General features: G+C 39.7%; 1 protein-coding gene across 1 annotated transcript in view; it reads right to left on the minus strand.

Moving 5' to 3' along the window:
• Positions 1-13,480, minus strand: part of OTOG (otogelin) — a 135,336-nt gene that overhangs the window by 69,969 nt on the left and 51,887 nt on the right. Inside the window, exons 25-28 of the mRNA XM_078387307.1 lie at positions 10,890-11,036; positions 9,196-9,315; positions 8,117-8,233; positions 6,507-6,663 (exon numbers count right to left, since the gene is read on the minus strand). Coding sequence (XP_078243433.1) covers positions 6,507-6,663; positions 8,117-8,233; positions 9,196-9,315; positions 10,890-11,036 — 541 coding nt within the window. The remainder of the gene's footprint in view (positions 1-6,506; positions 6,664-8,116; positions 8,234-9,195; positions 9,316-10,889; positions 11,037-13,480) is intronic.

Below are 13,480 nucleotides of genomic sequence, written 5' to 3' on the forward strand. Positions count from 1 at the left end.
TCTGGATGGCATAGGGTTACCTGGGAACAAGTGTCCCGCAGCCCCCTATACTGACGGTCAAGTATTCCTACGTCCACCCCGGCTGTCTCAAACAACTGAGAATCTGTTTTTATCAGCAAGCAGCGCTTTACCTCCATAAGAGGACCATTTTCCTCAGCCTGATCAGCAGAAGTAGCTGTTCCAGACTGAGTAGTCATGGCAACCGGCTCCCTCTGTGACACTGAGCCTTGCTCTTTCTGGACACAGAACACAGCTTTTGGCTTGGTCCCACTAGAATTCTGAGGCACCATCCCTTTTAGCTGCTTCAATTTCTCACACTCTGAGATCAGATGACCCTTTCCCTGACAGAAATAGCATTTTCTGGTGTATTTTGATTCTCTCTCCTCTTGTTTGGGTTTTCCCTCCAAATTCTGAGGGCTTGGTTTCATGCCTGAGGGCTTCCCTTCACCATGGGCCCCTCCCCCTTGCTGGCTTTTCCCTGGTCCCTGAGAGTACTTGCTGTAGGTTTCTTTGGGTTTACCTACAGATTTCCCCTCACCCAAGGGCTTTCTTATTTGGGAGATAAAATCCGCGATCTCTGCGGCTGCTGCCACAGATTTCGGTTTCCTTTCCCTCACCTGGAATTTCAATTCCCCATGCAGGACTGAATAGAACTGTTCCAGGGCTATCAAGTCTTTAAGCTGTTCATAGGTCTCTGTTCCCTCCTGCGACAGCCATTTCTCAAGCAGCCTCACCAATTGGGCCCCCACTTGGGTAAAAGTCTGTTCTGGCTTCTTGGTGAGGGACCTGAACCTTTGTCTCAGCTGCTCTGCATTTATCCCATGTCTTGCGAACACCAGTTTTTTAAACTCTGCAAAATCTTTCATCCGTTCCTCAGGCATCTCGGCATAAACCTCAGCCAGGCTACCACTGATTAAAGAACGCATGATGGTCATCTTCTCAGTTTCCCTCACTGAGAAGTCCACAAACGCTCTTTCCACTAAGGAAAAGAACACCTCAGGACAATCTCCCTTGTGGTACACAGGGAATTTCTTCAGGTCAGCCTTAGACAGTTGGCCTCCCTCAGAATCCCTATTATTATTATTGTTCTGGTTCATCAGTTCCAGTTTTCTTAATTCAAACGCCATCTTCTCTCTCTCCATTCTTTCTTCTCTCTCCATTCTCTCTCTCTCTCGCTCTAATTCAAATGCCATTTTCTCTCTCTCTAATCTTTCCTCCATTTCCCTCACCCTCAGTTCATGCTGTTGGGCTAGGATCAATTTTCTAAGTTCTGGGTTCTGCTCTCCTGTGCTGTCACCTTGCACTGAGCCAAATTCATCCTCAGAACCTTGGTCAATCTGGGGGTCTTTCACTTCACTCATGTCTGCTACTTGGCTTCGAGTCAAGGGCATAACCCCCCCCTCAGAACAGGCTGCTTTAAAAAGTCAAGCCTCAAAATAAAACGACCACTTTTTTTTCCTTTTACCTCAGAACCAGCTCTCCCTAGAGATTGCTGCTGTTCTTCAGCACTAAAGTTGCAACAGTATCGAGTCAGAGCCTACCCCCCTCTGCTGGGCCTCTCAGCTGGCAAGCTAGCTCACTGTTGCTACGCAGATTTGCCTCAGCTTTTCCCGCCAAAACTAGGCTGCCTCAGAGCACCTAAATCTAAGTCTCCCCAGTTGGCACGTTCTTCTACTAGCGCACCTCCCCGTGAGGTACACCTAGAAGATTACCTACGCGCCTCAGACTGTCCCTGACTAGACCCCCCTTGCTCTGGGCACACCTGCCAAGGCTTTGCTGGACCGCTGGACAACTGGACCAGTCGTATCCCACACGCTGGACACCAATCAATGTGACAAACCCAGACCTACTGGGATCTATCACACAGTTACTAAGCTGCCACCAACCATTCCCTATAATAAGTCACACAGACCAGGGATGGATTTTTAAACAATAAAAGAATAAGGTTTATTTTACATACAAACAGGGTAAATAAAACAATCAGGTGAATAAAATAAAGTAACGTGGCTTATTCTCACACACACAAGCATACAGTTTGGTTCACCTAGAACCTTTAACTTAAAGCACAGACCCTGAACCCATCAGTTCTGGCTAACCCACAGACCCCTGAACCTTTCAGGTTGGTACTCTGACACACAGTAGTACCCTGTCAGACACCCAGACTCCCACAACAGCTTCTTCTTCCCCAGCTGCTGCTTCGTCCCAACCCAGTGTCTCACAGTCTGTCTCAGCATCTACTCTTCACCACACAGGCATCACATATTTATACAGTACAGCCCCTCCTCCTGATGTCCCGCCTTCCACTCCCCATAGGATGGAACTTTCCCTCCAAACCCATGACAGACAGGTAACATCAGTGCTGTTATGTAACACTATGTTTCAATCTTTTAATTTTATTTAAAATCATATATTTTTTTAAATTTGTGTTTTAATATTCAACTTATTGTGTTTTAATTGTGTGAATTTTAATGCTGAGCTGACTTGGGTCACTTTGTGAAATGCATCATCATCATCATCATCATCATCATAACAACTACTACAACTACTACTACTACTACTACTACTACTACTACTACTTCTACTACTGCTGCTGCTGCTGCTGCTTCTACTTCTACTACTGCAGCTGCTGCTTGCTGCTACAGGTACTTTCTCCTATTATAGGCACTAAGAACATCTTTCTAGATTTGTAAGAAAGTTATGTTTCTGATTGTGCTTTTACAAATGGATATAAAGTCATAAGATAGTGTGTATCATATAGTATATGAACCAAAAAGTTAGGTCAAATAGTTCAAAGTAAGATATAAATATGGAACACACAAGCAACGTGGTGGTGGTGGTGGTGATGGTGGTGATAATCAACGACATATACAAAAAAAATGGTATTAATATATAATTTAAAGTATCCCCCATTAAACTAAATTAACAACAAAGGACAATACACATAGCCTTAAAGTAGCAATGCTTGGGATCAGGATATTCCTTGGGAGGAAAAGGAAGTTATAATCAGGGTGCTACCAAAAATAGACACTATTTATTCAAGACCATTATTCCTTCCAGCAAGAAGATAAAAGAGCCCAGGGCACCGGCAGTTATTTCATGATTGCTCTGTGTTGAATGTCATAGCACAGGTTAAGGATTCTTGAAGGGAACAACTGGCTGCAAAGATGAAAGGTTCGGCTTTATTGTTCCATGGGATCCATTGCCATGAAGAAGAACGTTTGGCAGAAGATGAGTAATATCTCACAAGGGTTGGGAAAATGTGTTCACCAATAATACAGCAAAACTTTACACTGAATTCTGCATGAGTGAAAAAGTGAAAAAGACCCATGAAGGACAGAGGGACACTAAGTTCCAAAGAAAGTAATGCACAGGAAATTGGGCCAGTATATAGGAAGCCACCAAGAGTCAGGGAATGAAGCAGGAGAGGATGACTGAGGGTTTCAGATGTGTCCATACCAATACATCAACAGCATGGGAAATAAACAAGATGAACTTGAAATAGGAAGTCAGATGATATGGCATTTCTGAAAGCTGATGGAATGGATGGGATGTAATTATTGAAGGTTATACTTTATTCAGAAAGAGTAGACAATAGGGAGGATGAGGAGCAGCATTATATGGAAAGGATGTGTACACCTGCAAGGAGCTCTATTATTTGAGCATGGGAAGGTTTTAGTAAAGCCAGAGGAGGAAGAGGAGGAAGAACAAAGAAGCCATAGATCTGCTGGAGATGGAAAGATGCTTACAGGTGACAGAAAAAAGGCCAAACTACTTAACACATACTTCTCCTCTGTCTGTTCCCCCAAAGGAAGATACTGCTCGTCTAGGTGGGGAGAAAATACTATAGTGAGAGAGCTGCTACCCAAGATGAGGCATGGGAATATCAAACTACAATGAAAATGTAGATGAATCTAAGTCTTCTGGACCAAATGAAATGCATCCAGGAAAACTAAGGGAACTTGAAGAAGTAATCACAAAGAAGTAATCTCCATAACCGTTGGGAATTTTTGTAAAACAGATAAGGTTCCAGCAGGATATGGGCAAATGTTTTCTCCATGTGGTGCAAATGGGGTGAAGGTAATATCCAGGCAACTACTGACCAGTCAGACTGATACAAAAAAAAGTTCTGGAAAAGGATGCAGTGATCACTAAGAGCCAGATGGGTTTTCAAAAACAAGTCAAGACAAACTATTGTTACCTCATTTTCTACCAGAATTACAAGCTTGGTAGATGAGGGAATACTGTGATTTTGTATATCTTAATTTCAGAAAAGCTTCCAGTAATATTCATGATATTTTTGCTTACAAACTAGCAAGATGTGGGTTAGATGAACATTACTGCTAGGCAGATTTGGACATGGATAAGAAGACATACCTGAATAGTGTTCACTAATGGTTTGTCCTCATCTTGGAGACGTGCCACAGCATTCTGCTCTGTGCAGATGGCAATATATTCCCCATCAGCCCAGGGCAGAACATTGCTGTGGCAATATATTTACAATGATTTGAATGAAGAAATTGAGGGGTTGTTTATCAAATCTACAAATGATGCCAAATTGGGAGGGGCAGCTAGTATTTCAGAGGACAGAATCAGGACTCGAGATAACCTTAAGAGACTGATATCTGGGTCAAAACAAACAAAATGAATTCTATCAGGAATAAATGTCAAGTTCTATATTTAGGCGAGGCAAAAAGTATCAGATGCAGAAATAAAGAATGGCTGGCATCTGGCTTGGCAGTAATACATGTGAAAAGGATATAAGGGTCATAGCTAAACAAGAGGAAAATACCCTAATACAATTCTATGCTGCATCAACAGAAGCATAGTACAGTGGTGCCTCGCATTACGACGTTAATTCATTCCAGCGAAATCACCGTAGAATGAAAACGTCGCAATGTGAAAATAAAAAGCCCATTGAAATGCACTGAAACCCCTTCAATGCGTTCCAATGGGCTGGAAACTCCATAGGACTGCCATTTTTGGTGCCTGTGGAGTGAGGAATCCATCCCAGAAAACAGCAGGGAGCCATTTTATTTACCTGGCTGCCATTTTGAAATTGCCGATCAGCTGGAGGAAAATCGTCGTTTTGTGAAGAATCTGTTCCCGAAGCAGGGAACCGATCATCGCAAAGCAGAAAAAAACCCCATTCAGACCATCATTTTGCGATAGCAAAAAGATTGTCGTAATGTGGTTTCGTCGTAATGCGGGGCAATCGTAAAGCGAGGCACCACTGTAAACCAGTTCAATGACACTAATATTGCCACTCTATTCTGCTTTGGTCAGAATTTCTGCTAGAGCACTGTGATCAGTTCTAGGTATCACAGTTTAAGAACAAGCTAGAAAATTTCAAGAGAAGGGCAATCAAGATAGTAAAATGTCAGGAAACCAAGCTCTTGAGGAATGGTTGAGGAAATTGCTTATGTTCAGCCTGGAGGAAAGAAGACTAAAAGGTGACACGATAGCCACCTTCAAATAAATGAAGGGTTGTCATGCAGAAGATTGTGTTTACTGCTCCAGAGGGTAGGACCAATGGATTCAAATGACAAGGACAGACATTTCAACTGAACTTTGGGAAGAACTTTCCTACAGTAAGGGCTGTTCAACAATGTTGACTCTGGACTCTCCTTCATGGAAAGTTTTTAACCTGCTGTTTGATGGCTTTAGCTGGGATTGCCTACATTGGCTGGAAGTGAGTCCACATTATTTTCTTTGCACCTCCAACTCTGCAGTTCTATGATTTGATGATCTCAGGTTACCTTAGCACAGGCCATGCACACTGTGGGGATCACAAAGCCAGCAACTAATCTTAAAGCATGAATTGGTTGGCACTGGGTGCGACATTCCTTGGTGCACTTGGGTCCTATATCATTTAGGATTTTGCGGACAATCTGACAGCAACAGTCTGTAGCAGCTGCTTACCAGTCAGATGTCATGGCTATCTTTCCCATATCCATCTTCCCTTTATCCACAACACTGCTAATGTTGGCATTCCAGAATTCTCCTGTGCCCCTTAATTGAGAACATTTGGCTTCTTTGGATGAAGTACAAACCTCAGTGGAAGGAAATACCACTTCCTACAAAATGCTTTTACTGAAGACTAAACATCAGCTAATGCATGCTATACTGAATAAAGTCCAATTATTTCAGCAATAGTGGCATTCAAGGAACTTCTGTTTTTCCTCAGTCAACAATTGATGCAATTTGGTGTAAGATAAGACTAACTACGGACTATACAACGCAAAACTATATATTTAGTGGATCAAGTTCCTTCTCAGTCTTGCAAGTTCTGCTTTCACTCGGCTACTCATCCTCTTACACCCCTCTTACACACTTCTTTGGACTGTGGCTTGGAGTTACACATTGTTGACATAAAAGGATGAATTAATTACTAATGACATACAAACACACTTGTAACTTCTCCTGGAAGGATCATGCATAAGAGTTAGACTGAAAAAAAAATGGGCTAGCAGAGTACTGAAACAGTGAAGTCTTATTATCATACTTACGACACAATCTAGGGGATCTCCAGTCTACCATAACTCCTTGTTGACAGCACTGATGTGCATAGACTGAGACACTTGTACAGAAACATTCACAATCCCCTCCCTGGTTACAACCACATGTGTCTGTCAAACAATTTGAGTAATACCAAGTGACATCAACCTGAGGAAGATAAAAGTAATTATTTCTGTAATATAATATTGCTTACTAAAAACATTGCTTACAACAGTGTTTTTAACACAGGCTCATTTTTCAAGAGCGCAATTAAAACATTTTGGATTTTATTCTAACAGGACATGACATGTAGGACAGGACATGACAATATCATTTTATTATATGAAGAAAGCTTAGCAGGGGCATGTGGCTGGGATTTTGAGTACCACCCGTTCACAGGAATATATCATGGCAGTATCTCTGGTAATAGAGATTCCCATAACTGCAGGACAGATAAGATGCTTTCTATGATTTCCTTGTCCTATTGTGGCCTCTTGTGCCTGCAAAGCAAGTCCAGAAGCCTCCACGTACACCACTGTGTGTCAGTCAATCATGCTATACCATTGCACTGTCAACCCTTAATAGAGCCGATCACTGCAGCCACAGATTACTCCATGGTAACTGCTACAGATCAGTCCATGCTGATGTCTCTTTTCTTCCATTTCGAAAAATATGACAATAGGTGGTAACAGCTACTACAATGCCCAGGTGCACTAGGACCACGTGCTGGATTGCATTCAAAATACAAAATATAAAATTGTGAAGTGATGGCTGTACAACATGCTTCAAAGTATTCCTTGGTTCCCAGATTATTACCCTTTGTAGCATGCGAGACTGCAGGCCAGATAGGATCATTTGGTCATCATGTCTCTTCAGATTAGTAGGTGAACAGTTGGCTCCAGGATATGTGATATGGCAGGGCTAGTCTATCTCTGCTAGTGGTTGCTGCTGCTGCTGCTTCTCCTCCTCCTCCTATGCTTCCTTGCTATAAGTAGTATTTAAACAACCTCACAGACAATCTTAGAGGACACCCCACCCATAATGCCTGGTGCTCAGAACCCCTCAAAGGAAGAAGATGAACTGGGGTTTGTGACCATATAATAAAGAAAAAAGAAAGTGGTTAGGTAAAATGAAAGAGAAGAAGGGAATATCAGCAAGGAAGAAGAAGAAGAGGGAAATCACCACCACAGGAGACTGTGCTTCACCATTTACTTCAGGCATTGGTGAAAGGATTATGGTAATCCTTGCAAAGTGTCACAGATCACCACAGTCTGGTATTTAACAGTTCACACAACTGGCCTTCTTCAAATTTTAGATCAATCAAGGTCACGATGAAGTCTCATCAAAGATCACTTGGAATCCCATGAGCATCTGATGCAGTTACTAGAGTGAATGCAATTATTGCTACCCATCCTTAATGCTCCCTTGTTACCACAATGTATTCTAAGTACAAACATCAATTCAGGATGTTTGTTTTGTTTTAAAGGTGGTACACTGAAGCATGAAAAAAAGGGTAAGGACTGTTTAAATCAGGAGGTTATTTTTAATGACAGAATAAACATGACATGACAGCTTTTTTTTTCAAAGTACTACAGGAAAAATTAACTTCTTTTCCACTCACCACTGGATGGCAAGATTCGAACACTTCACTTAACAGTATTCCACATTCCTTCTTGGCAAACAGTTCTCTGAGTGGATTTAAAATGCATGGATGCTGAATGTCAGAGCTGTCAACACACTGAATGCAAAAGTAAAATCATAAACCAAAGGAAAACATTTTTAAAACAAGTGAGGCCATCTAACTATTGAAATAACCAAGAGGTGTAACTGTCAATATCCCAGAGGGAGGGCTGGATAGAGTATGTACAAGAATGCATGAGGCTCATAGTCCCAGTAATGAAACTTGTACAGTGCGGTGTGTAAGTGGAGGGGAGCATGGAAATAAGCCTTAATAGGCCTCTTGCTGACCGTTCCAATAAAAGTGCACCTGCTATAGCCAACTGCCTTTAATATGTGAAGAAAATTTTCATGACAACTCCCCAAACAATGTTTATATTACTATCCCACCAACACTATTTGATTAAGCAGATACAGTGTGACTGGATAATGTCAGACAGTGGAGTAGTAAAAAAAAGTTCCACATTTTCAGCCATATTGGAATTGTTATTTTCTATTATATCACCTACAGTATTCTTTAGCTATTCATACAAAAGCCTATGGTGTTTATTCATGTACTCTCCTTATTCTGCCCTCCTCCTTCTACCATTTCTGCCAATAGAAAATCAATTCCAGCACCACAAAACTTCTCAAAATGAATTTTTTAACATCAGGACAAAGAGCAGCATGGGAATTTGGAGGACAGGAGAATTGGAAAACAAAATATTACAAACTTAGAAGCACTTCAAGGTGAAAAGTCTAGCTTTTCTATTCACATGCTTGTACTAGCAATATATACATCAGGTCATTATGTGGACAGGCTTTGTAAGTAGGAAAAGCTCTCTACTTCACATATTCCCCCTAAACGTGGAGGGAAATGGTGACAACGGGGGTAGAACATGTCTGCTCATTGCTGTTCTCTCTCCTTATGTTTAGATTATTCACAAAAGCCAAATAGAGTGAGAAATATTGCAGGAGTATCACTTTAAAAGCTGAAGAACTATGTGGTAAAATGCAGCAAATGATTTTTCATCAGTTATTTACCTCTACTGCTGTCCAGCTACTCCCAAACTCTTGTGCATTGGTCAACTCAAAATTATCTGGAGTCCTCATTTCATTTATTGTTTTAGAGTCAAAATTCCCACATAACCCAGTTAGCTCACCCTAGAAAGGAGAAAAAGTTAACATACTCAGTTAATAGCACACATATATATCCTACTTAAAGGTAAAGAAGGAATAACTGCTAGTCAAGGACACAGAGAACTCTGCAAGATGGGAAAACAAATCATTCTGGTCATTTAGAAGGCCTCATATATAGCACAGTCACTTCCCACAAACAGCAGTACCATACGTGGCCTCAGATTTCCTAATGGCCATACACCACTTTCAATCAGACTACAAGGATAATTGAACAAAGAAAATAACCCTTTTGGTGTAAATCCAATGTGATGCTAGCAGAATGAAGAACTCTACTAATGCAGGCACACTAGATTTCTCTGCAATCTAAGCAATAATGCAAAAAAACAGTATACATATACAATCCCTCACAGAACCAGATGCTCAATGGAAAACTGTGTTGCATTCTATCACAGTATACTGTAAACTATCAGTTAACATGGCGTTATAGAGATGGGCATGAACCTTGATTTAGCAGCTGCCCACTCAAAGGCAGTCCTGTGGAATCCCTGCCCTGCCTCCTCATCTGAGTGGGTGGCTGCCATAAGAGATTGAAAAGAGAAGCACAAGCTCCTCCTGGGACTGGTCAAATGCCCAAAGAGGAAAAGAGCAGTGGATGCTGGCTGGTGAGTGAGAGATCCAGCCAGGGAGTGAAGGAAGGGAGCATGTGGCACCTGTGGTCTGATGATCCAGCACAAACCTCCAAACCAAGATCTGTGGCCATCTCTACCATATTCTAAACCTGTAGCCGACATAAGGTACTTAGTGTCTTTGAAGAATGGATTACAATTCACAAAATCATGCACAGAAATAAACTTCTCAGTCTTGAAGGTATCACAAAACCTTTCGTTTATTTTGTTTTTGTTTTTAGTGAAAGACTATGAAAATTGTGTCCCCCAGATAACATCTGTTTTGCTGGACTACCATAGAAACATTCCAGTTTTATTGCAATATATTCAGTGACAAGGATAAACATAACTTCATTGTGGCCAATTTACTATAGGTGTTTTCTTAGCCATGAACATTACTGTGTTTTATCCCAAATGGATCAGTGTTTATTTATTCATGGTTGCTACAGGTTTTTCGGGCTCTTTGGCCATGTTCTGAAGGTTGTTCTTCCTAACGTTTCGCCAGTCTTTGTGGCCGGCATCTTCAGAGGACAACACTGTCCAAAGAAGTGCTGTCCTCTGAAGATGCCAGCCACAGAGACTGGTGAAATGTTAGGAAGAACAGCGTTCAGGACACGGCCAAACAGCCGGAAAAAACCCACAACAACCATTAGATCCCGGTCGTGAAAGCCTTCTCAAATACATTTATTTATTCACCTAGTACAATATATTTCTCAATTTAAATTTCTCAGATAACTGCCTAATATACAGCACTAGTCTAAGCCACTAAAAGACAGTATGGCTAAATACAAGACACAACCTTTTAATATCCTGTTGATTTCAGTGGAAGAGTTAAGCACAAACTTGAATTTCTCTCACTGAAATAAAAAAAAGTACTTCAAAGTACTTAGCTGTAGAGTAAATACATGATGCCTATAATAACATAAGGCTTACCTGCCACTGAGGCCCTGCTTCCACATGAACAGTTGTCCTTTGATCCCACATTATTGTGATGTGTTCATTAGGAAAATATACAATTGTAAAAAATCCAGCTTTCCATATAAATATTTGTTGTAATTTGTCTATGAAACTCAATGAACTCTGCAATAATAATAATAATAATAATAATAATAATAATAATAATAATAATAATAATAATAATAATAATAATAATAATAATAATGATGATGATGATGATGATGATGATGATGATGATGATGATAAGGATAAGGATAAGGATAAGGATAAGGATAAGGATAAGGATAAGGATAAGGATGATAATCAGACAATGTGCAGGTGCTTTTCAGAATACTGGATATAAACTATTTGAACCATCTGGAAAAAGGTACATTTAAAATCGCTTTGGACAAATCTTCAGTATATAGTAATCAGTCATTTTTGCTCTACATGACATTTTATCACCCTTGACAGATATCAGTACTTCCACTTTAATATGCTTGATTCTGTTAACATGCCAATGCAGAAAGGAAACAAGGGTACATAATTGGAAAATTTGTAATGTACGCACTCTTACATCCAGAACTAGGTGTTCTAATATTTGAGCTTCAGATAAAGCAAACTGACAAGGTGATAAAAAAAGAGACAGATGGATAAATATCATGGAGCAAAAGAGCAAAACATGGACATTTCTTTTTCTGATTACTCCACCTAGCTGCCAGGGTCAATGGCCATCTTGGCAGCAAGATTTTGGGAGTTATAGTTCCAAAAAAGGAACTTTCCCAGGGTCTGCAGAAAGACAAGTTCTACTAGATCTAAACAAGCACTTACATAGCTTAGTATCCTTCTTACAAAACAGATCCTCCAATATTTTTGGGAAATTCATAAGCAAGGAAGGTAAGCAATAGCATATCCCCACACACACCATTAGTGCACCACTGGCATACAGAAATATATTGTCATGCCATGAGGAATTAGGTAGCCTAAGTAGATGACAAACCCCATTTCTCTATACTTTGGCCTTAAAAATATGAAAAAAAATAGTGACACTGTTTCTCATCCTTGATGAACAGGAGTGTCTCAACCCATTGGTTAAAAAATGTTGTGAACTGCAAGTTGTTGTGTTTTCTTTTGTTTTGCTACTGCTTGAGTAAAAATACCAGTGCTTCTTTCTTCAGCACTAATATTAGCAAAAAAAGTATGTTTCATACATAAAACCTATACTCTGGATAAAATACAGATTTTCTTGCACATATACAAAAAATGCTTTTGCGAACTTTTCACAAAACATCTTAATAAAATATGCTTTAAAACTCTCGTAATCCCACACAGCCAGGAGAAAACTTTTGAAGATGTTTAATCACACCTGCAGGAACAAATTAAACAAAGGTTTGCCTGCCTACTCTAGTCATGCACAGTTTCAGTGTTAAGATTCAAGCTGCAGTGTTTACAGGGTCATCTTCTTGGAAGTCTTATCATGAACATACACCTCTTTCATCCTCTGTCTCACTTGAGACTCCTCAGTTTTTAAACTGACTGACAGACTTTCCTTTCTTTATAATAATAATGTTATTAAAGAAAATTAATAATGACACCACTAACATTAAACGTATAAACATACAATCAATACATCTATAATTCCCCTCCTGTGCCACCCTCACCCTTGGGACTAGGTCACAAAAATATCCTCTGAATCCCTTTTCATCTCATTCCACTCCAAAAATACATTCTTCTGCTGGCTTATGACCTTTCCCTTTCACAAGGACATAGTTCAAATATAAATTTCATACCTCTTTAAAATCATTACATTTTGTCATCCCCCTTCTTACTTTCATTTCACATGTTAATCACTAAACTCCACATTTCTTTGTACCAATCTTCAAGATTAATTTGCTTATCATTTTTGAAATTCTTTGCAAATATTAGTCTTGCTGTTGTGACCATTAATTTCTGTTCTTTTCTAATGTGGTCATTCTTAATTATATTTAATAAGGCAATAATTGGTGATATTTGAATATTATATCCAATTATTTCTCTAATTTCTTGAAAAATCAGTGCCCATTGTATCTTGTTTCACAAGTCCACCACATATGCATATAGGTCCCTTTTTCTTTTTTACATCTCCAGCACTGAGATGGTACATTTTTATTTATTATATTCATTCTTCCTGGAGTAAAGTACCATCTCCATGCAACATTGTGACAATTTTCTTTCACCCCTATAGGCATATTCTTTGTTATTCTTAGTGATCATATTTTATTCCAATCCTCACTTTTGACCACTTCCTCTAAATCCTCTTGCCACTGATTTTTCATCATAGCTTTTTCAGATCCTGTTTGTGTTAAAATCTTATAAATTACACTAACTGTACCCTTTTTATTTTTTCCTTCCTCTCGAATTTGTCTTTGCTCAATAATCTCAAATTTTGTCAACTTTCTAATTTCTCTGACTTTTCTGAGCAACTTCTTCGTCCAACTTTCCAATTGGAATATGTTTAACCAAGATTTTCCTTCGTCCTACCCCAAAATTTCCTTTATAATATTTTTATCTTTCATCTTTTTCATCCAGCTCCTTATTGTATTTAACAC

This window comes from Pogona vitticeps, chromosome 1 (assembly GCF_051106095.1).
Source record: "Pogona vitticeps strain Pit_001003342236 chromosome 1, PviZW2.1, whole genome shotgun sequence".
NCBI classification, from domain to species: Eukaryota; Metazoa; Chordata; class Lepidosauria; order Squamata; family Agamidae; genus Pogona; species Pogona vitticeps.